This window comes from Schistocerca americana, chromosome 4 (assembly GCF_021461395.2).
Source record: "Schistocerca americana isolate TAMUIC-IGC-003095 chromosome 4, iqSchAmer2.1, whole genome shotgun sequence".
Classification (NCBI taxonomy): domain Eukaryota; kingdom Metazoa; phylum Arthropoda; class Insecta; order Orthoptera; family Acrididae; genus Schistocerca; species Schistocerca americana.
In genome coordinates this window covers 757662515-757686958 of record NC_060122.1, presented here as the reverse complement: position 1 = coordinate 757686958, position 24444 = coordinate 757662515, and the positions used below count along the sequence as shown (strand labels likewise).

At 39.5% G+C, this 24444-nt stretch overlaps 1 protein-coding gene across 1 annotated transcript in view; it reads left to right on the top strand.

Moving 5' to 3' along the window:
• LOC124612789 (ribosomal protein S6 kinase delta-1) overlaps nt 1-24444 on the top strand; it is a 186600-nt gene that overhangs the window by 21854 nt on the left and 140302 nt on the right. The window contains exons 4-5 of the mRNA XM_047141187.1: nt 16046-16185; nt 19551-19704. Coding sequence (XP_046997143.1) covers nt 16046-16185; nt 19551-19704 — 294 coding nt within the window. The remainder of the gene's footprint in view (nt 1-16045; nt 16186-19550; nt 19705-24444) is intronic.

Below are 24444 nucleotides of genomic sequence, written 5' to 3'. Positions count from 1 at the left end.
AGACAAATTTCCTTGCACTATCTCATCTGCTTCCTCCGTACACTCGATCCGATTTCTTGTCTCTTGTTCACCATTAACAAAAATTGCATTAGCCATACCCTCATTTGCAACAGATCTCAATTCAAAAAACAACATAGACCTTGTGAGAAATTTAAGACAGTGGTACAAACCCTCCTCCCTAATCACACATTGTACTTACCATTATACTTCAGCAGCACTTTCACAGTGATCCAAACCCATCATTGCTTGGTGAATTGACAAAAAATCAACTCCTATTATTGCGTCAATTGCTAACATTGTCACAATCACAAAATTCACGGGAAACCTCTTACACTCCTTCTTCACTTCAGTACTCTTTCCAAGGATTGCCTCCTCCATCTTAGTCTGCCATAAAGGATGAGTAAGCCATGAACTTACACCTTCACACCTCTGAAAGTCTGCCTCACTGAACACACTAGGCTACTGGCATCAAGAATACAAGACAAAGTAACTTCCTTAATATCTATTTGAAACGTGGACTCGCTAAACAATTTACATTTTCCTGCTGTCTCTCATCAAGCAAAAGCTCCACCACATCTTCAGAATTCAACCCACTCAATTGTTCAAACCAGTATTTGTCGTACTCACAGTAAGTGATACAGCTGCAAACTGCAGTTGTTAGTCACCTGGCAATGGGTTCTCTGCATGGGTATTATTCTGCTGATCAGGTGATTGGACTTCCACAATGTTCGGACCTCAAATCACTATCATTCCCATGACTGTCTCTGTCATTACCTCTGTTGTCTGTGTAATTATCAAAATGTGTAACATTCCAATTGCTCCTCCAAATTCTATAATCACTTTTTATATTGCGATATTGTCCTTTATCCTGATGCCTCCACTTCACATTGTCATAGCTGTCACATCGTGAATCATATTGCCCACAATCATAATTTCTGTTTCATTGTGTCTTAGAATCTGAATAAACAAATTGGTTATCATCCCATGACCATTCTCATCACCACTGCCATACTCTAACATCTGAAGCAAACTTTGAAAACCCTTGAAGTATTCTTTCACATTACAGCAAAAATTATTTGTGAATGTGAAGGAAGTTTGTAAGACAAATATGAATCATTTCAGCAGGACTGTAAGGATTGTATAAGGATTATTATATAGAAATTGATTTTTGAACAAAATATGTTCAAATAATCTTGCAGGCCTGCAAAATCCAGAAGTGTTAAAATTTTGCATAAGTAGAACACTATATTTGACCCTGTCTTGTGTTGTCTCAGACCAATATGCAGACAAAAGTAAGTGCTAAACACTTTGTATGATTCACAATCTCTAATCATAGTGTACATATGTATTGTAGGTTTATCTTCCAAGTAACCCTACAAAAGTTAAATCTTGTGAGTGTCAGGCCAAGTAGGTGGAAGTCAAAACTCAAAGTGCTCCAACCAAGTGGGAGGATGAATACCAATGGTTGAATTTCTAAGTACTAGAAACTTTTTTACAGTTAAGAAATATGATTATAGTCAAAACTAGACATAGACTCACTGCATTCATTTTCGTGATGAAACTCACAAGAACTAGGATGTATTTTCTTCCTCTTATGAGACAAAGGATCTGACTCATCTTTGTAGCATGAGTCTACCTTATCATTAGGTGCAAGTCCTTTATTATGGAATGGACCTTGACCAACACCATTACCTATTTCCTCCTCAACCTTTGACAGTCCCGTATTTACCTCTTGCATGAATTTTCTTCTTGTCCTATTAATCTCCGTTTGCCCCTCTTTAAATCCTACTTCTTCTGACTCCCTCGTCCTGACAGGGACTGTATCACTAGGGCTCTGCTCAGCATTATCCGCTAATTAAGCAACTGAAGAAAATAACTCAACAAACTTCTTCTCAGTTTGCTTGAACTCTTCTTCAATACAAAGCAGTAGTTAGCACACTAGATTCACATTCAGGAGGACGGAAGTTCGAATCCCCATCTAGCCATTAGAGTTAAATTAGCCATGATTTCCTAAAATCACTCAAGGCAAATGGTGTAATGTTTCATGTGAAGAGGGTAGGTTGATTTCGTTCCCTCTCCTTTTGTAATGAGCTTGTGCACCATCTCTAATGACTTCACTGTTGATGGGACAGTAAATTCTAATCTTTCTCTCTTCCTTCAAAATTCTTTTCCAAACCTCCCAAAAATGAGCCATGACTTAAAAAAATTGTTCTTGAATGTCAGTAATAGATAACCTGTCAAATCTCTGACAGTTCTGTTTAATTTGTTTCACTTTCTTTGCTGTAAATTATTTTCCAAAGGCTTGATTCACACATTAATAACAAACTGAAACTGACTAACTTTTTGCAAGTAGTAATTTGACTTTAGAATGAGAAATTCTATTGTGAAATTCCCTATGTAATTTTTCCTTTAATTGTGCACCCAGTTCTGTAAGCTCCCCTGTAATCTCACTAACTTATTCACAGATTTGTTCCAAACCATGTATTTGACCCCGTAAGATAGTAGCATTTGTCTCCAATTTATCTGTATATTTCTTTGCATTTGCTTCTGTACTTTCCCCTAAGTTCTCATCTAGTCATTTCACACTATTTTCTGTCTTCTCTGATAACTCCCTACTTAACCCTCTGTTGTTACTCTTGCTACTAACCTCCATCTGTTCAAACTGTTTTCCATTGGCCTCTAGTCTTCTATTGAATCCTCTCGCAGTTACTCTTTTTTTGCTCCATCATGGCCAGTAGTAATTCAGAGACAGACTGATCAAATTCCTGTTTTGTAACTGACCTAACACTCTGCTATTCAAACAGAGCAGGACAAGTTGTGGAAGCAAGGAGAGGATCTGCTGATGCACCACAACCATCAACAGATTCAGGTGGCTGAAACAAATCACAATGGTCATATTTTCACTTACTGACTTTCAGCAGTAACATCACTAGCTGCAACACTCTCTGACTGTTAGGCACAGCAACTAAACTACCTTTTAAGTCCATCATCATTTCCCTAGGTAGCAGCAACTGACAAGATCTGTGAATCAGAATGGGCCATAGCTTGAGATTCTTCTCATTCCCTGCTTCTTTCAAAGTGGTCTCTCTTGGTTCCTTTCTAACTAAAAGTAGTTTTGTCTGTTCTGTACTAGTTATTAATGACACTGAAAAAAAAAGAGCAACAATCTCAAAATCATCTCGCAAAAACTGAGTTACAAACATTTATAATTCCAGATTTGTTCAAAAATGGAACACTGCAACAAAAAACAGTTTTCAGCATTTAGAACAAGTACGGCCACTCCTGCAAGGAAATTGGTATCAGATCAACACAAAAATTTCAACAAGGTGCACACTAATATATTTCATTAAATATAAAAAAATACTTGTTTAATAACATAGAGAAACAAAGCCCTTATCCTTTTAATCAAGCAACCTATATAAAACCAGAAACCTATGTTCTTTCAATCCTGACAGGAAACTTGGCAGATGTATGGTGTCTGTTAAATTGGATTAAACTTCATTAGTGGCAGTGGGCATAAAAGTTCCATTTGAAATTGTGTTAATAACTGATGACCTCTTTACAAGTGAATGTAGCACAAAGGAGAAACAATAATATTGTGCAATCTGACTATCCTTGGGAATAATCCTTCAGACATGCACCTGTGTGATGCAACAGAAATTATTTTGCCATCTGAAATTATATGCTATTAATGATGGTGGCCTAGTAATGACCTAGTAGTGGGCACCTAGCAGAATAAGAAGATGAAAAAGCTATTGCCCTGTAACTCTCAAAGCAAACTTACTTTCTGGGACTGGAAAATAATTTACTAAAGCTAAGAAAGCACTAAAAGTCCTAAGTCGAAACAAGGCCCCGGGAGTAGACAACATTCCATTAGAACTACTGACAGCCTTGGGAGAGCCAGTCCTGACAAAACTCTACCATCTGGTGAGGAAGATGCATGAGACAGGCGAAATTCCCTCAGACTTCAAGAAGAATATAATAATTCCAATCCCAAAGAAAGCAGGTGTTGTTGTTGTGGTCTTCAGTCCTGAGACTGGTTTGATGCAGGTCTCCATGCTACTGTATCCTGTGCAAGCTTCTTCATCTCCCAGTACCTACTGCAACCTACATCCTTCTGAATCTGCTTAGTGTATTCATCTCTTGGTCTCCCTCTACGATTTTTACCCTCCACGTTGCCCTCCAATGCTAAATTTGTGATCCCTTGATGCCTCAAAACATGTCCTACCAACTGATCCCTTCTTCTAGTCAAGTTGTGCCACAAACTTCTCTTCTCCCCAATCCTATTCAATACCTCCTCATTAGTTACGTGATCTACCCAGCTTATCTTCAGCATTCTTCTGTAGCACCACATTTCGAAAGCTTCTATTCTCTTCTTATCCAAACTATTTATCGTCCATGTTTCAGATCCATACATGGCTACACTCCATACAAATACTTTCAGAAACGACTTCCTGACACTTAAATCTATACTCGATGTTAACAAATTTCTCTTCTTCAGAAACGATTTCCTTGCCATTGCCAGTCTACATTTTATATCCTCTCTGCTTCGACCATCATCAGTTATTTTACTCCCTAAATAGCAAAACTCCTTTACTACTTTAAGTGTCTCATTTCCTAATCTAATTCCCTCAGCATCACTCGATTTAATTTGACTACATTCCATTATCCTTGTTTTGCTTTTGTTGATGTTCATCTTATACCCTCCTTTCAAGAGACTGTCCATTCCATTCAATTGCTCTTCCAAGTCCTTTGCTGTCTCTGACAGAATTACAATGTCATCGGCGAACCTCAAAGTTTTTACTTCTTCTCCATGAATTTTAATACCTACTCCGAATTTATCTTTTTTTTTCTTTTACTTCTTGCTCAATATACAGATTGAATAACGTCGGGGAGAGGCTACAACCCTGTCTCACTCCTTTCCCAACCACTGCTTCCCTTTCATGCTCCTCGACTCTTGTAACTGCCAGCTGGTTTCTGTACAAATTGTAAATAGCCTTTCGCTCCCTGTATTTTATCCCTGCCACCTTCAGAATTTGAAAGAGAGTATTCCAGTCAACATTGTCAAAAGCTTTCTCTAAGTCTACAAATGCTAGGAACGTAGGTTTGCCATTCCTTAATCTTTCTTCTAAGATAAGTCGTAGGGTTAGTATTGCCTCACGTGTTCCAACATTTCTACGGAATCCAAACTGATCTTCCCCGAGGTCGGCCTCTACCAGTTTTTCCATTCGTCTGTAAAGAATTCACATTAGTATTTTGCAGCTGTGACTTATTAAACTGATAGTTCTGTAATTTTCACATCTGTCAACACCTGCTTTCTTTGGGATTGGAATTATTATATTCTTCTTGAAGTCTGAGGGTATTTCGCCTGTCTCATACATCTTGCTCACCAGATGGTAGAGTTTTGTCAGGACTGGCTCTCCCAAGGCCATCAGTAGTTCTAATGGAATGTTGTCTACTCCGGGGGCCTTGTTTCGACTCAGGCCTTTCAGTGCTCTGTCAAACTCTGCACGCAGTATCTTATCTCCCATTTCGTCTTCATCTACATCCTCTTCCATTTCCATAATATTGTCCTCAAGTACATCGCCCTTGTATAAACCCTCTATATACTCCTTCCACCTTTCTGCCTTCCCTTGTTTGCTTAGAACTGGGTTGCCATCTGAGCTCTTGATATTCATACAAGTGGTTCTCTTCTCTCCAAAGGTCTCTTTAATTTTCCTGTAGGCAGTATCTATCTTATCCCTAGTGAGACAAGCCTCTACATCCTTACATTTGTCCTCTAGCCATCCCTGCTTAGTCATTTTGCAATTCCTGTTGATCTCATTTTTGAGACATTTGTATTCCTTTTTGCCTGCTTCATTTACTGCATTTTTATATTTTCTCCTTTCATCAATTAAATTCAATATTTCTTCTGTTACCCAAGGATTTCTATTAGCCCTCATCTTTTTACCTACTTCATCGTCTGCTGCCTTCACTACTTCATCCCTCAGAGTTACCCATTCTTCTTCTACTTTATTTCTTTCCCCCATTCCTGTCAATTGTTCCATTATGCTCTCCCTGAAACACTCTACAACTTCTGGTTCTTTCGGTTTATCCTAGTCCCATTTCCTTAAATTCCCACCTTTTTGCAGTTTCTTCCGTTTCAATCTACAGTTCATAACCAATAGATTGTGGTCAGAATCCACATCTGCCCCTGGAAATGTCTTACAATTTAAAACCTGGTTCCTAAATCTCTGTCTTACCATTATATAATCTATCTGATACCTTTTAATATCTCCAGGATTCTTCCAGGTATTCAACCTTCTTTTATGATTCTTGAACCAAGTGTTAGCTATGATTAAGTTATGCTCTGTGCAAAATTCTACAAGGCGGCTTCCTCTTTCATTTCTTCCCCCCAATCCATATTCACCTACTATGTTTCCTTCTCTCCCTTTTCCTACACTCGAATTCCAGTCACCCATGACTATTAAATTTTCGTCTCCCTTCACTACCTGAATAATTTCTTTTATCTCGTCATACATTTCATCTATTTCTTCATCATCTGCAGAGCTAGTTGGCATATAAACCTGTACTACTGTAGTAGGCATGGGCTTTGTGTCTATCTTGGCCACAATAATGCGTTCACTATGCTGTTTTTAGTAGCTAACCCACACTCCTATTTTTTTATTCATTATTAAACCTACTCCTGCATTACCCCTATTTGATTTGTATTTATAACCCTGTAATCACCAGACCAAAAGTCTTGTTCCTCCTGCCACCGAACTTCACTAATTCCCACTATATCTAACTTAAACCTATCCATTTCCCTTTTTAAATTTTCTAACCTACCTGCCCGATTAAGGGATCTGACATTCCACGCTCCGATCCGTAGAACGCCAGTTTTCTTTCTCCTGATAACGACATCCTCTTGAGTAGTCCCCGCCCGGAGATTCGAATGGGGGACTATTTTACCTCCGGAATATTTTACCCAAGAGGACGCCATCATGATTTAGCCATACAGTAATGCTGCATGCCCTCGGGGAAAAAATACGGCTGTAGTTTCCCCTTGCTTTCAGCCGTTCGCAGTACCAGCACAGCAAGGCCGTTTTGGTTATTGTTACAAGGCCAGATCAGTCAATCATCCAGACTGTTGCCCTGCAACTACTGAAAAGGCTGCTGCTCCTCTTCAGGAACCACATGTTTGTCTGGCCTCTCAACAGATACCCCTCCGTTGTGGTTGCACCTACGGTACGGCCATCTGTATCGCTGAGGCACGCAAGCCTCCCCACCAACGGCAAGGTCCATGGTTCATGAGGGGAAGCAGGTGTTGACAGATGAGAAATTACCGAACTATCAGTTTAATAAGTCACAGCTGCAAAATACTAACGTGAATTCTTTACAGACGAATGGAAAAACTGGTAGAGGCCGACCTCGGGGAAGATCAGTTTGGATTCCGTAGAAATGTTGGAACACGTGAGGCAATACTGACCCTACGACTTATCTTAGAAGAAAGATTAAGGAAAGGCAAACCTACGTTTCTAGCATTTGTAGACTTAGAGAAAGCTTTTGACAATGTTGACTGGAATACTCTCTTTCAAATTCTGAAGGTGGCAGGGGTAAAATACAGGGAGCGAAAGGCTATTTACAATTTGTACAAAAAGCAGATGGCCGTTATAAGAGTCGAGGGGCATGAAAGGGAAGCAGTGGTTGGGAGGGGAGTGAGACAGGGTTGTAGCCTCTCCCCAATGCTATTCAATCTGTATATTGAGGAAGCAGTAAAGGAAACAAAAGAAAAATTCGGAGTAGGTATTAAAATCCATGGAGAAGAAATAAAAACTTTGAGGTTCGCCGATGACATTGTAAATCTGTCAGAGACAGCAAAGGACTTGGAAGAGCAATTGAACGGAATGGACAGTGTCTTGAAAGGAGGGTATAAGATTAACATCAACAAAAGCAAAACGAGGATAATGGAATGTAGTCAAATTAAATCGGGTGATGCTGAGGGAATTAGAATAGGAAATGAGACACTTAAAGTAGTAAAGGAGTTTTGCTATTTAGGTAGTAAAATAACTGATGATGGTCGAAGTAGAGAGGATATAAAATGTAGACTGGCAATGGGAAGGAAAGCGTTTCTGAAGAAGAGAAATTTGTTAACATCGAGTATAGATTTAAGTGTCAGGAAGTCGTTTCTGAAAGTATTTGTATGGAGTGTAGCCATGTACGGAAGTGAAACATGGACGATAAATAGTTTGGACAAAAAGAGAATAGAAGCTTTCAAAATGTGGTGCTACAGAAGAATGCTGAAGATTAGATGGGTAGATCACATAACTAATGAGAAGGTATTGAATAGAATTGGGGAGAAGAGGAGTTTGTGGCACAACTTGACTAGAAGAAGGGATCGGTTGGTAGGACATGTTCTGAGACATCAAGGGATCACAAATTTAGCACTGGAGGGCAGTGTGGAGGGCAAAAATCGTAGACAGAGACCAAGAGATGAATACACTAAGCAGATTCAGAAGGATGTAGGTTGCAGTAGGTACTGGGAGACGAAGAAGCTTGCACAGAATATGAAGTTTGCCCGGAAAATACGTATAAAAGTTGAATAATAACTTTATTTTACAGTTATTTAGGTATTACAATTTGGTCTCCTTCAAAGTACTCGGCCTGAGATGCAATACACTTCTGCCAATGCCGTTTTCACTGTTGATAACATTGCTGAAAGTCTTCGGTTGTGATGTTGTTCAGTTGCTGTGTCGTTTCCGCCTTAATGGGTTCCACATCTCCCAAGTGCCGCCCCCGAAGCTCCATTTTGCATTTTGGGAACATGAAGAAGTCACACGTGGCTAAATCGGGTGAATAAGGCGGGTGGTCTGTCACTGTGATTGAGCTTCGGGCCAAAAACTTGCACGCAACGAGCGACGTGTGAGCGGGCGCATTGTCGTGATGAAGGATCCACCTGCCCCCTTTTGCCAATTCCAGTCGAACTCGGGCTACATGAGTTCTGAGACGTGTCAGAAATTCAACGTAAAAATTTCCATTCACTCTCTGGCCGGGAGGGACAAATTCCTTATGAACAATGCCCCTAGAATCAAAGAAAACAATCAACATTGTTTTCACATTGGACCTTTATTTTCGCGACTTTTTGTTCTCGGTTCTCCTGCTAGTTTCCATTCCTTGCTTTGAGATTTGAGCTCCACATCGAATTCGTAAAACCAGGACTCGTCTCCAGTGATGACTCGGTTGAGAAAGTACCCTCGTTCCTCTGCTTCCAACCTATCCTCACAGCACTCAACCCTCGTTGCTTTCTGTTCTGACATCAAGAGCTTCGGTACGATTTTCGCACACAATTTCTTCATTTCAAGTTTTTGTGTCAGGATTTCGTGAACGATTGTTTTGGGGGTTGATAGCTCATCAGCAATCATTCTGACTGTCAATCTATGGTCTTTAAGAACACATGCCCGAATTCGTTCAACATTTGCATCGGAACTCGATGTCGACGGGCGTCTTGGGCGAGGGTCATCGTTCACTTCTTCTCGGCCATCCCGGAACCTTTTTAACCACTTGTTCACGGTTGGTTCCTCCAGAGAATTGTCCCCGTAAACCTGTTTCAAACACTCAAAAATCTCACGGCCATTCTTGTCTAGCTTTGCAAGAAACTTGATGTTGACACGCTGTTCCTCAATCAGTGAGAGCTCCATGCCAACGGCAAGTGAAAAAGGCTAACTGTCAACAAGCTGCCACACACTCCCACCTTCACGCAGAGTGCTCTGACTCAAACTGAGCGTTGATGGGATTGATTATAGCAGTAGTCCCACCTGGCGGTGACTGCAACTTGTAACATAAAGACATTATTCAACTTTTATATGTATTTTCCGGACAAACCTCGTAGAGTAGCATGGAGAGCTGCATCAAACCAGTCTCAGGACTGAAGACCACAACAACAACAACAACAACAACAACATCAAGAAATGGTTGATATTTGAATACATTGCTCAGAGCAGAAGTGGTTCCAGTTGAACTATCAATCAAATTAAAACATGATAATATTTGTGTAACTATCTCTGCATAAGGCAGCATTGTAAGGCTAGTGACTATTCAGTGCTATTGTCTTGCAAGAGTAGTTTAATAATTTTTAATTAAATTGATGAAACAAATGAAACAGCAATAAAGACATAAGAAATTTTCCTTTTATTTTTCAGGATTATTAGTTGATCCCAAAAAGCAGAGGGATTCTACACAGTGCAGCGAGATTAATGTTACATCGTTTATATTGCCCTCTCAGCACTGTCATAAAAAGACACGCTCTGTATTGTGAATTTGAAAAAAATAACTTAAAAAATGCAAAAACATTTGTGAGTGAGAAATTGGCTTTCTAACATGTAAACTGAATTGGCTCTGCACCACATTAATAGTAACCACGATGTAACTCTGCTACTCATTCAGTAATATAATCAAAGCTACAATACTGATCAAGTTTAGTTTGGGAGATCACAAAATGAAACAGCACATTATTGTGTGTCACAGAATAGACACATAAGGAAGAGCTGCATGTGCATGTTATAACCGCTTCATCAATACATGTCCATTGCTGCTATTATGTGTGGGTCAACCCCCCCCCCCCCCCCTTTCCGCCAGAAAAGGACAAGCTTAGTTTAGCAAGAGTGATGCTTTCCATGTCCACAGAATCCTGCAGTGAATGTCTACAAACTTTTGCCTGTTTATATTTCTGTATTTCAATTGAGATTACATAGATATTGGATTTCTCAGTATTTTTGGAATTTTGTTCTTAAACCACGGTTAGTCTTTTACTCTTGTAATCCACTAATGCAGAACATAATTTTCCAAAGTGAGATTTACAATCTACATCTACGTGGTTACTCTGCGATTCACACTTAAGTGCTTGGCAGAGGGTTCATCGAACCATTTTCATACTACTTCTCTACCGTTCCACTCTCGAATGGGACGTGGGAAAAAGGAACACCTAAATCTTTCTCTTCAAGCTCTGATTTCTCTTATTTTATTATAATGCGTATCGTATCAGTGACACTCTCACCCCTATTGTGCAATAACACAAAACGAGCTGCCCTTCTTTGCACCTTTTTATGTCCTCTGTCAATCCTACGTGGTAAGGATCCCATACCGCACAGCAATATTCCAGCGGAGGATGGACAAGTGTGATATAGGCTGTCTCTTTAGTGAATTTGTCACATCTTCTAAGTGTTCTGCCAACAAAGCGCAGTCTTTACTTCGCCTTCCCAACAATATTATCTGTGGTCTTTCCAATTTAAGTTGCTCATAATTGTAATTCCTAGTTATCTAGTCGAATTGACAGCCCTTAGATTCGTGCGATTTATTGTAACCCAAAATTTATCAGATTTCTTTTAGTACCCATGTGGATGACCTTGCACTTTTCTTTGTTTAGTGCAAATTGCCACTTTTTGCACCACGCAGAAATTCTCTCTAGATAATTTTGGAATTGGAATTGATTGTCTGATGATTTTACTACATGGTAAATTACGGCATCATCTGCAAACAATTTAAGGAGGCTGCTCAGATTATCACCTAGATCATTTATGTAAATCAGGAACAGCAGGGGTCCTATGACACTACCTTGCAGAATGCCAGATATCACTTCTGTTGTACTCGATGATTTATAGTCTATCACTACGAACTGTGACCTCTCTGAGAGTGAATCACGAATCCAGTCACACAACTGAAATGATACTCCATATGCATCCAATTTGATTAATAGTCACTTGTGAGGAACGATATCAAAAGCCTTCTTGGAAATCTAGGAATATGGAATCGATCTGAGATTCCTTGTCGACAGCACTCATTACTTCATGGGAATAAAGAACTAGCTGTATTGCGCAACAATATTTTCTGAATCTTTGTTGGTTTTGTATTGATAAGTCATTTTCTTCAAGGTGACTTATTATGTTAGAGTACAGTATATGCTCCAAAATCCGACTGCAAATTGAGGCCAGTATATGGGTTTGTAATTCAATGGGCTACTCCTGTTTCCTTTCTTGAATACTGGTGTGACCCGTGGTACTTTCCAGTCTTTAGGAATAGACCTTTCATCAAGTGAGCATTTGTATATGATTACTAAGAAAGGTGCTATTGTGTCTGCATACTCTGAAAGGAACCTGCTTCGTATACCATCTGGACCAGAAGACTTGTCTTTCTTAAGTGATTTGTTTTGCAACACCTAAAATATCTACTTTTATGTCACTCATGCTAACAGCTGTTCTGGTTTGGAATTCTGGAATATTTACTTCATCATCCTTCGTGAAGGAATTACAGAAAACTGTATTTAGTAACTTTTCTTTAGTGGCACCATGATCGGTAACATTTCACCGCTATCGTGCAGTGACGGTATTGACTGTTTTTTGCTGCTGGTGTACTTTACATATGATGAGAATCTCTTTGGATTCTCTACCATATTTTGAGACAATATTCATTGTGGAAACTATTAAAAGCATCTCACATTGACATCGACACTAAACTTCGAGCTTCCATGAAACTTAGCCAGTCTTGGGGATTTTGTGTTCTTATGAGTTGCACTACTTGAACTCTCCCAAGAAGGAAAAATGCAAGTTACTTAATAAGCACTACAGAAGTGCACTTCGGCAAACAGTTGTATGTTATTCATAAACCAGGGAAGGACTGACTTGTTTAACTTCTTGTCTTATGGATGGAAAATATGTCTGTCTGATATATTCATTCACAGTAAAAAACTAAACTGCAGATAGAACCAGTATTGAACCAAGGAGTCAGTGATCAGGAACTTTACTCTGTTAATTGCCACCCCCCTCCCCCCTCCCCCCATGTTTGTAAATTTCTAGAGCAAAATATTTTTCATTTGTTTTTTGACCTTGAAGTTTTGCAATATTTCTCTCTTTCTCCCTCAAGGTAATGCACCACAGAGTCACTGTGATTGTAGGTGTGCCTGTGAGTGCAGGTTAGGAGCCTTTTGAAAAGTGACTTTATCCAAATTTAATTTACCTAAAGGAACTGAATGTCTTTTTGGGACAAGTGGTATTCATTTCTCCATCAGATCATCTTGTGTTAGGTTTCCTGTGGTCTTCTCTTTTATCAAAATTTTCTCAGAGAAAATTTCCTCTAACGCATCTTTCAGTCCCACTCATTGCCCTGCACTCTATCTTAGCTTGTACCCATGCTCAACATATCTTGGCTCCTGTACTTGGCCATTTCAAGTTAATATTGTAAAAAGGTTATTGCTGTCATTACATCTACATCTACTGTCTGCAAGCTACCTCACGGTGTGTGGTGGAGTGTACTTTGTGTATCAGTGCCATTTCCCCCTTTCCCTGTTCCATTCGTGAAAGGTTTCTGATAGATCTCTGGTTCCAATCTCTCTCATTTTATCTTCAGTGTCTTTTCACAACAAATATTTAAAAGGAAACAATATATTGGTTGAACTCTTGTAGGAATGTACATGCTCAGAATTTTAACGAGAAATCTCAGTGTGATGCAGAACACTTCTCTTGCAGCATCTGGCATTGGAGTTGGTTGAGCAACTCTGTGACACTTTTATGCTTACTAAATGAGCTTGTATTGAAACATGCTACCCTTCACTGGATCTTCTCTATTTCTTCTATGAGTCCTACGTTGGTTGGATCACAGGCTGGTGAGCTCTATGTATGTATTGGTTGGACGAGGGTTTCGTAAGCGACTTCCTTTGAGGATTCATCCAGCGAATCTCAGCCTGGCATCTGTCTTCCATGCACTTAGTTTTATATGGTTGTTCCACTTCATATCGCTCCATACGCACACTACTAGATGTTTTGTGGATGTGTCAGCTTCTGGTGATTTTTCTGCAATTGTGTAATAATAGAATAATGGGTCTTTTTGTCTATTTATGCACAATATATCACATTTGTTTACGTTGAGGGTTGTCTGCAAATCCCTGCACCAAATGTCAATCCTCTGCAGGTTTTCCTGGATTTCAGTTCAATTTTCTAGCTTTGCATCTAATCTGTATGCAACATCATCTCATTTATATACGTATTAGTTAAAGCAATGTCCTGTGTCTCTCCCTTGGGAGGCACATGAAGTGACTTTTACATCTGAAGATTTCTCTCCATTAAGAATGATATGATGTATTCTATTTGCTAGAAACTCTTCACTCCAGTTACTCAAATGGTTTCATATTATGTATGCTCTTATTTTGTTGATTAGATGATAGTGCAGGACTGTATTGAATGCCTCCCAGAAATCAAGGAGGATGATATCATCCATAGCACCATTATCTGCCCCTTCTGGGTCTTGTGGATGAACAAACAGAGCGAGTTGGGTTTCACATGATATAAACCCATAGTTTTCTTATGTTCAACCCTTGTCATAAATGGGACTGACCTGTGCTTGTTTCCAGTCAGTAGGGACACTTCACTCCACTGCTCCTTGAAGAGAGAAATAACTGATTAATTTAGATCACATATTGTCAAGTGCACTCACCCTTCCCTTCATGAAAATTCTTTTATTGTAACATGCCTTCATCCCTCATGTGATGCATGCGTTCACAGATCATAATATTGTTCCGTGTATGAAATGTACCAGCAATGCAGTTTGTCAGAGCCATCAGGAGGAAATTACAGTTTCCAAGTGTAGCTATATTACGAGGATCACTCCAAAAGAAATGCACACTAATTTTTTAAGAAATCCATCTTTTATTCTACATATTTTAAAGTTTTACAGTGTGTAGATACATCCTTTAGAAACAATATTTTCATTTCTCCACATAATTTCCATCCCTCTCAACTGCCTTACACCATCTTGGAACCAGCGACTGTATACCCACACAGTAAAATTCTGGACCAACCTGCTGGAGCCACTGTTTGGCAGCATGCACAAGGGAGTCATCATCTTCAAACCGTGTTCCACAAAGAGAGTCTTTCAGTTTCCCAAAGAGATGATAGTCACGTGGAGCCAGGTCAGGACAGTAAGGTGGGTGTTTCAGTGTTGTCCAACTGAGTTTTGTGAACGCTTCCATGGTTTTTTGACTGACATGTGGCCGTGCATTGTCGTGCAACAGCAAAACATCTTGCTTTTGCCGATGTGGTCGAACACGACTCGGTCGAACTTGAAGTTTCTTCAGTGTCTTCACATATGCATCAGAGTTTATGGTGGTTCCACTTGGCATGATGTCCACAAGCAAGAGTCCTTCGGAATTGTAAAACATCATAGCCATAACTTTTCCAGCAGAAGGTGTGATTTTGAATTATTTTTTTTCTTGGGTGGATTTGCATGATGCCACTCCATTGATTGCCTCTTAATCTCTGGTGAAAAATTATGGAGCTATGTTTCATCGCCTGTCACAATTCTTCCAAGAAATTCATCTCCACCATTCTTGTACTGTTCCAAAAGTTCGCTCGCTGTATATCATTTTTCTTGTTTCTTTGTGAGCCACTGTCAACATCCTGGGAACCCACCTGGCACAAACCTTTTTTAATGCCAACACTTTCAGAATTCTGCAAACACTTCCTTCCCCCATCCCAACATAGCAAGACAATTTGTTCACTGTGATGCATCTGTCAGCAGTTACCAATTCGTTAACTCTCTCCACATTGTGTGGAGTGTGTGCAGTATGAGGCCTGCCGCTCCAAGGACAATCCTCAATATTGCTGTGCCCGTTTTCATCACGTAACCTGCTGTACTGCGATTGGCAGCAGCATCTCCATACACCTTTTTCAACCTCTTGTGGATGTTTCCCACTGTCTCATTTTCACAGCACAGGAATTCTATGACAGCATGTTGCTTCTGACGAACGTCAAGTGTAGCAACCATGTTGAAGACATACTGTGATGGTGCCACTCACGGGAACAGGTTGAACTAAGTTTGAAAACAAGCAGGAAGGATGTATCTACACACTGTAAAACTTTCACTCATGCAGAATGAAAACTGTATTTTTACAAAAATTGTGTGCATTTCTTTTGGAGTGACCCTCGTACATGTTTTTTGTGAACAATAGTTTGGGTTCCTTCAGGCGCACTGAGAAATTATTTTTCATGTTGAATTAACATTATCTTCTGCTCTTTTTCAGTCTGGTTACACAGTCACAGAAAATATAGTGGAGGAAGCTCCTATTGTTCTAGTTACAGGAAGTGATGAAATAACAAATAATACTCCATCATTGTTGGACTCATTGGGCAGCAGAATGCCACAGGAAAGTGTTGTACCAAGGTTAGTTCATGATGACTGATTAGCATATGAGTACTCTTTTATGTTTCCTGTGTTTTACTTGTATAGAAAAAGAGATCATCAGCAAAATTTCCCGAGTGAAGTAAGGTGATATAAATTTGCAAAGATTATTGTAAGACCTCATTCTGTAGACCTAGGAGAAGGGGGGGTGGGGGGTGGGGGGGCTCTTTCTCTGGAGCTGGAGACAGAGAGAAACAAAAGTCAAAAGTAAATAACAGTGAGCTGGACAAAATCTGTAACTACAGAATTTTTTAAGGTTTAAGCTCTCTTGACACAAGATATTTGTATATTGAGCTTATACTTTATTGAGTGAAAGCTGCACCTTTCTTTAACTGCTGTTTGCCTAAAATTACTGGAAAGGTATATTATTGATGATAGTACAGTTAAGTGTTTTTGCTGTAATTGCATGTAAAATTGAAACTGAGTGTAGACCTTTTTCTGGTTGCAATAGGTGTAACGTATTGTACATACTACTGAAGGATTTTATGTTGTGATATCTATATTTTGCAATTAGCGTATTGAAATTATTTCCTTGGGTCCTTTAATAAGTGTGCTATGTGGATTTGTTTTGCTAGGAGTTGGATTTGTTGAGCACCATTTTGTATTTTGCATAGGACAAATACATGGGAAAATAAATGGATGTTTTTTGTTTATTTACACCATGGAATAAAAAGATTCAACTAGAACTGTTGGAAACCTACCTACCTCCCTCACTCACTCACTCACTCACTCACTCACTCACTCACTCACTCACTCCCTCCCTCCCTCCCGTCAAGGTAAATGTGGAGTCGGGGGAGGAAGGCCAGACAACAAGGAGTAGATGTGTGTATGAGAAGGAGCGGGAGAGTGGGGCGGGGGGCAGATATGAGCCTCAGAAAAAATGTGGATCAGTGCTATGGAGGCTTATCTCTAGCAGCAGACTTTTTTTCACATCCAAAAAAATAATTCTGACTCAGTAGTTCATTCCACTGAGAACAGTTTCATGATCAGGATCAAGGATAGCAGTGTCTATGTGACAGACAGTAAACAGCAGCTTTGACACCTCTGATTAAAAATCTAGCCCTTATAATCTGATTCCTCAAGACTACATCTACATCTACATTTACATCTGCCTCCATACTCTGCAAGCCACCTGACGGTGTGTGGCAGAGGGTACCTTGAGTACCTCTATCGGTTCTTCCTTCTATTCCAGTCTCATATTGTTCCTGGAAAGAAGGATTGTCGGTATGCCTCTGTGTGGGTTCTAATCTCTCTGATTTTATCCTCATGGTCTCTTCGCGAGATATATGTAGGAGGGAGCAATATACTGCTTGACTCCTCGGTGAAGGTATGTTCTCAAAACTTCACCAAAAGCCCATACCGAGCTACTGAGCGTCTCTCCTGCAGAGTCTTCCACTGGAGTTTATCTATCATCTCCGTAACGCTTTCGCGATTACTACATGATCCTGTAACGAAGCGCGCTGCTCTCCGTTGGATCCTCCCTATCTCTTCTATCAACCCTATCTGGTACGGATCCCCCACTGCTGAGCAGTATTCAAGCAATGGACGAACAAGCGTACTGTAACCTACTTCCTTTGTTTTCACATTGCATTTGCTTAGGATTCTGCCAATGAATCTCAGTCTGGCATTTGCTTTACCGATGATCAACTTTATTTGATCATTCCATTTTAAATCACTCCTAATGCCTACTCCCAGATAATTTATGGAATTAACTGCTTCCAGTTGCTGACCTGCTATATTGTAGCTAAATGATAAGGGATCTTTCTTTCTATGTATTCACAGCACCTTACACTTGTCTACATTGAGATTCAATTGCCATTCCCTGCACCATGCGTCAATTCGCTGCAGATTCTCCTGCATTTCAGTACAATTTTCCATTGTTACAACCTCTCGATATACCACAGCATCATCCGCAAAAAGCCTCAGTGAACTTCCGATGTCATCCACAAGGTCATTTATGTATATAGTGAATAGCAACGGTCCTACGACATTCCCCTGCGGCACACCTGAAATCACTCTTACTTTGGAAGACTTCTCTCCATTGAGAATGACATGCTGCGTTCTGTTATCTAGGAACTCTTCAATCCAATCACACAATTGGTCTGATAGTCCATATGCTCTTACTTTGTTCATTAAACGACTGTGGGGAACTGTACCGAACGCCTTGCGGAAGTCAAGAAACACGGCAACTACCTGTGAACCCGTGTCTATGGCCCTCTGAGTCTCATGGATGAATAGCGCAAGCTGGGTTTCACATTACCGTCTTTTTCGAAACCCATATTGATTCCTACAGAGTAGATTTCTAGTCTCCAGAAAAGTCATTATACTTGAACATAATACGTGTTCCAAAATTCTACAACTGATCGACGTTAGAGATATAGGTCTATATGATCTACAACAATTCACTATCAAACACCCAAAAAGATTAAGTAGACAAGTCCAAGGTATAAAGATCAAGAATGACAGTACTTCCGCATCTACACTTTGCAAGCCACCTTACTATTGGGGGCAGAGGGTACTTTGTGTACTACACTGTCACTTTACCTATACAACAGCCTCATCCACAAAAAAGGCTCATAGAACTTTCAACATTATTCACTAGATCATTGTACATATTGTGCAAAGTAATAGTCCTATAGTGCTTCCCTGGGCATGCCTGAAGGTACTTTTATGTCTCTCCATTCCGAATGACATGCTGTGTTCTTTTTGTTAGAAACTCTACGATCAAGTCACACAGCTGATCTGATATTCTATATGCTCATTTTTTTTTTTTTTTTTTTTTTTTTTTTTTTTTTTTTTCCGTTAGATGCTACTATGGAACTGTGTTGAACACCCTTCAGAATTCTAGGGACACATCATCAGTCTGGATTCCAGTATCAGTTGCTTTTTTGGTCTCGTGGACATGATGGGTTTTACAAGATCATTGCTTTCAGAACCCATGCTGATTCTTAATTGAGAAGATTTATGGGAGCATAAAACATGTTCCAAAATTCTACAACAACTCGTTATTGGGGATATAGGCCTATAGTTTTGTGCGTATATCCATTGATGCTTCAATGGGAATGACCTTGACTGTTCTCTAATTCTTAGGAATGCTTTGCTCCCTCAGTGACATACAGTACATTGTACTTCCAATGATGTGTGGTCCAGACGATTTTTCAACTTAATCCTTTAAAACTTCTGTTTCCTAAAATTTCCTTCCACTCATTTTGGGTGTCAAATGATAAATCACACATTCTCTACTCAGCAGTTTAGATACTTCAATGTTTCCTTAGTTGGTAATTTGTATTCTGTATTTTCTGGAGAGTCAGTGAAAATCCCATTGATCAACCTATTCATTGTTTCAGGACTGATGCAGAGGGTCCTTATCTGAAGCTAGAAGGTACTTGGAAATTTCCGCAAGTCCCTGATTCAATATCATGGAGCTCACATAGTTCAGATGAAAGGACTACTTTTACAGATACTGATTCTGCTATCAGTGGTGTTAGTACTCCTTTACAGGTAAGAAAATTTGGAATGTAGGAAAATACTCTCTCATTAGTTCCTATCTCTGTTGCCACGAGTGTGCTCAAAGTGTTTAGTGTATTTGTCCTAATACCTGAATACAATAAAAAATTGTTGTCCATTAATTTTGCAGCTTGGTACAAATTCTATAGATTTGGTAAATAACAGAAGCATTACTGTTTAAGTATGGTAAGGAAAGTTGTGGTCAAAATTAAATAATTTAGGAATAAAGGAGGCCACTCACTGAATAGGATAAGTATTGAGTCATTGATAGGCATACAAAAAAGAATGAGAACTTGGCAGCCTTTAGACAAAACATGTAAGGTACTGTTGGTGGTTGGCAGGGTTGATACGGCCAGAGGTATGGATGGAGACATGAGAGAGGTGGAGGTCAATGACCAGGTAGCCTGTCCAACAGAATGGATGGCCACCACCAAACTATGATCAAGAACAGAGCTGACCTCTTAGTAGTGGAACAAACCACTGAGCACAGCATGCCAGAGTTAAGTGGCTGCTTTACAATCTACAATCCATGCTATCTGGATTTGCTCTGATCCCTCCCACCAACTTTTGGGAACTATGTAGATGTGGGTTCTTCCAGATGTCCTTCTTACCAGTAATCCTCCTACCATCAGTCTTCGCTAAGCCACTGCACCACATCATCTACCCAACAATCTCCCCCTCCCAATCAACACTTTCATGTCATCATCATTGTATGCCACACAACTCACCAGCTCCAGTGCCCAAGTGTCGCATTCCTATTCAGCACACTGTCATCCTCCCTCACAGTTGCCAGCTACCCCTTTTCAACTGCTCCTTCCAATTCCCACCTCTTTCTCCCTGTACCCACTCCACCCGACACAACCCCTCAGTGCACTGCACTTCCCGAACTGCAATCCTGGCAGTCTGTGTTCAGCTGATATAGTGTAGTGTTCTGTGTGTGTGTGTGTGTGTGTGTGTGTGTGTGTGTGTGTGTGTGTGTGTGTGTGTGCGTGCATGCACGCACTGGCATGTGTGGTTTCTTTAGTGATCTCCTTTAGTTATAAACATTACTAGTTCATTTTTTGTTTTCCCAATTCCCTAGTTCCTCTTGCTTTCCCAATCTAGAGTAGTATCTTAGTGTACTAAGATTCTTTGGTAGGGAACAATTTCAACTTGTCTGTAAAGTGGGTTTTGTTTCTTGATTGGCTAGTGCAGTTGAAACATGTAATCCGTGCCTTGTGATCTGCGATAGGCATGACTGTTGAAAATTAATTTATGTTTCTTTGCAACCAATTCTAGCTGTGTTGCTGATCAGAGAGAAGATACGCATAAATTAAATCAGAGTCTTACGGGTCTATTTGTAGCTGCTACATAGTATGATGTGGAAGTAGTATGACCATTTTACAGCTGCACTGGAGGCAACAATTTCAGTTTGTTCTGTAGCGTTATTGTTTTTAAATTTCAGCATAGTCCTGACTACACCGCAGTTCAGTGATCAAAGCCTAAATTCCCATATGGGCATTATTAATATGCTTATTACTGAATAGGAGATCTTGGCCATTTTGAGTAAAAGTTTTTTCCCATCTTTCGTGAAATGAGAGGCTTGAAACTATTATGGAATGGTGATGTTTCATGTTGTCTGTGATATTAATGATGTGCTGTGGAAGCAAGCACTGTGTAAGCATCGACTTGTATGTTGTTGACTTCCAAATCTCTGATGAAACTAAATTGCTAAAATTTTAAGAACAAGTAAATTCTTTTTCTCAGGCAATTTCCATCTGGTCATTTTTTTAAATATATTTGTTGTAGCTGAACTACATCTCAGAGATGGTCATTTTGTGATTGAAAGTATTATCCATGCACTATTTGTCAACATCTTAGTCGAATTTGGAATGCTTTAGGCTGCTGAAGATTCATCTGCACATGCTGCTTATCATGGGCCATCTCTGCTATGCTGCAAAAGTTATCTCCATAAGGACACCGTTACGGTGTGGCTAATGGCTGTATAGTACTTTGTAGAGCTGGCCATGATGTCTCCTTTGTTGATGCTGCTGAGTGTGCGTTGTCCATGTGGCTTCTCAATGTCTAGGCGATGATTCCTTTGTTGCTCTGGGTCCAAGAAAAGATGCGGGTTTTTAACTATCACTGGACTAACAAAATCATGACACAGTATTCCATGGTTTGTTTAAAACAAAAACACATTTATTGCCAGAACTTAAAAATGACTACACTTGACTGCGGCCAAAACTCAAGTGGCTGAAAACCTGTTGGTGACCAAAGATCACTGTCACAGCTACAAATAACATACAATTTCAGTATTGATTATTGATCGTAACACCTGTCCTAATATCATATTAAGCAAATGCTTTTTTACAGAACTTTATTTAGTGTCTAATATAACAAAATGAGGTCTATTTTTCAGTTCCAATTACAATAGCCCCCCAAGTATTTTGTATGTATGAACATGCAAACAAAATTCTGACACCAGAATAATGGAACTGCCAAGAATATGATTTTAAATAAATTAAAATTTTTAATAGGGCTGCTTTCTTTCAATTTTTCTAACTTTTCACCAATAGCAATTGGCATTACATTAGGTTTAACACTGAAATTGTGTTACACGAAGTAAAGGAAGACAAACAATCGTTAATTTTAAGGTAAATGAAATACAATAGAAGATTTACAATTTTCACTTAGATGAGTCCATAATGTCGTAGCACTTCACATTAAACCATTGAAAAGTTGTAACTTTTCACTATTGGTTTGTTTTACTTTCTTTTGTTGACCACTTTCCTCGCTAGTCACAGTAATGTCCCACATTGTCCATCTGCACTTAGCTGACCCCCCCCCCCCCCCCCCCCTCTAATAGGTTTGATTTCGGCTTGTACTGCAGCAAGTCCGTTTCCACTGCTTAGCTGTTTGTATTGCTTCATTGATTATAATGCCATGTTATCTAAAAATCAAATACAGAGATCACATTTTGGTTACATAATGTTGATATGTAAGTACATGGTTAGGATACGTATTTATCCTTTTGGTAATGTTTCTCTAGTGGGAGAAGTTTACAGGCACTGTCTGAGTGATACTACGCAGGTATGGACTGGTCCAAAAGGATCCTTTAACTAACAATACATTCAATAAACTTGCAATACAAATGCATTAACATATTGGGTGTAAAATGTCTTATCACAAACTACAACACGTACACCAAGGATAACCAAAAAATTAAATTGTTTTCAAAAGTAAAGCTACAGTCAGTCAATCAGTTACAAGGGTTCATATTCACAGTAAAAGTGCAAGGGTAGGATCATGGTTGTTTGAACATTTTAGGATGATATCTATATATCAAAATAAGGAAAATATTACTGCCTATGCTTTGTAGTGGTTGGGAAAGAAATATACAGTAATTCATGTTGTTTACTTAAAATGATTCTCCCCCTTGTTTAGTTAGACATTGCAACAACTTAGGTGTGTAGTAATTAGGACTTTGCCTTTAAGAAAAAAAAAAAAAAATTAGAAAAACTTTATTGTTACGAGACAGATTTAGCGCTGATTAGAGGTTCATATTTTAAATGATGTCCCAACGAGTGTGGTGTGAGAAGGTTACACAAGCTAAAATTACACATATTTTGAAATATCATTCAAATTGCGTAAACATATAGAAATATCAATAACTAACACGATAAGCATATTACACAAAGAAAATTCATTGCAAACACTTCATACAGAAAATACATTTTAAACAAATAATAAACATTTTCAAGGATACAAAACTGTATCAAAATTAGTCAATGTTTATATGCAACGTTTCATAATTTCCAGTGAAAAACTTTTATTGAGTCACCTTTTAACTTTCTCAGAATAGTTGCACCCCTTTTGTTTATACAGTTTCAATGAAACAATATTCCTTAGCCCAAGAACTTTCCTGGATTTAGAATACACCAACCAGTATGCATTAGCTGTTGATATACTTTCCGGATGTGAGGTCGTGGTCCAAGAACTTTTCTGCTTCTTACATTTCGTCCAGGACTGCGCTGGACTTCCTCAGAGGTGCTGCTCCGCTGAGTCTTGCCGGCTGACTGGTCGGGCGTCTGAGAACGACGACATATATTGTGAGAAGGGGGGGCGTGGTTCAGGTGACACGTGATGAGCAGTGATAATCCATAGCAAAGATAAGGTTGACTATCGATTACCACCTTGTCAAAGATAAAAATTGTTAGCAATTTTGTAGAGCCACTGTCCATATATCGCTAAGTTTCATAGCCTCCTCTTTCCTATTAAAATTATCGTGATGTTTATTAATTTCAATAGCTTCTCTATATAACCGTGGATAACCATGAACCATGGACCTTGCCGTTGGTGGGGAGGCTTGCGTGCCTCAGCGATACAGATAGCCGTACCGTAGGTGCAACCACAATGGAGGGGTATCTATTGAGAGGCCAGACAAACGTGTGGTTCCTGAAGAGGGGCAGCAGCCTTTTCAGTAGTTGCAAGGGCAACAGTCTGGATGATTGACTGATCTGGCCTTGTAACAATAACCAAAACGGCCTTGCTGTGCTGGTACTGCGAACGGCTGAAAGCAAGGGGAAACTACAGCCGTAATTTTTCCCGAGGGCATGCAGCTTTACTGTATGATTAAATGATGATGGTGTCCTCTTGGGTAAAATATTCCGGAGGTAAAATAGTCCCCCATTCGGATCTCCGGGCGGGGACTACTCAAGAGGATGTCGTTATCAGGAGAAAGAAAACTGGCGT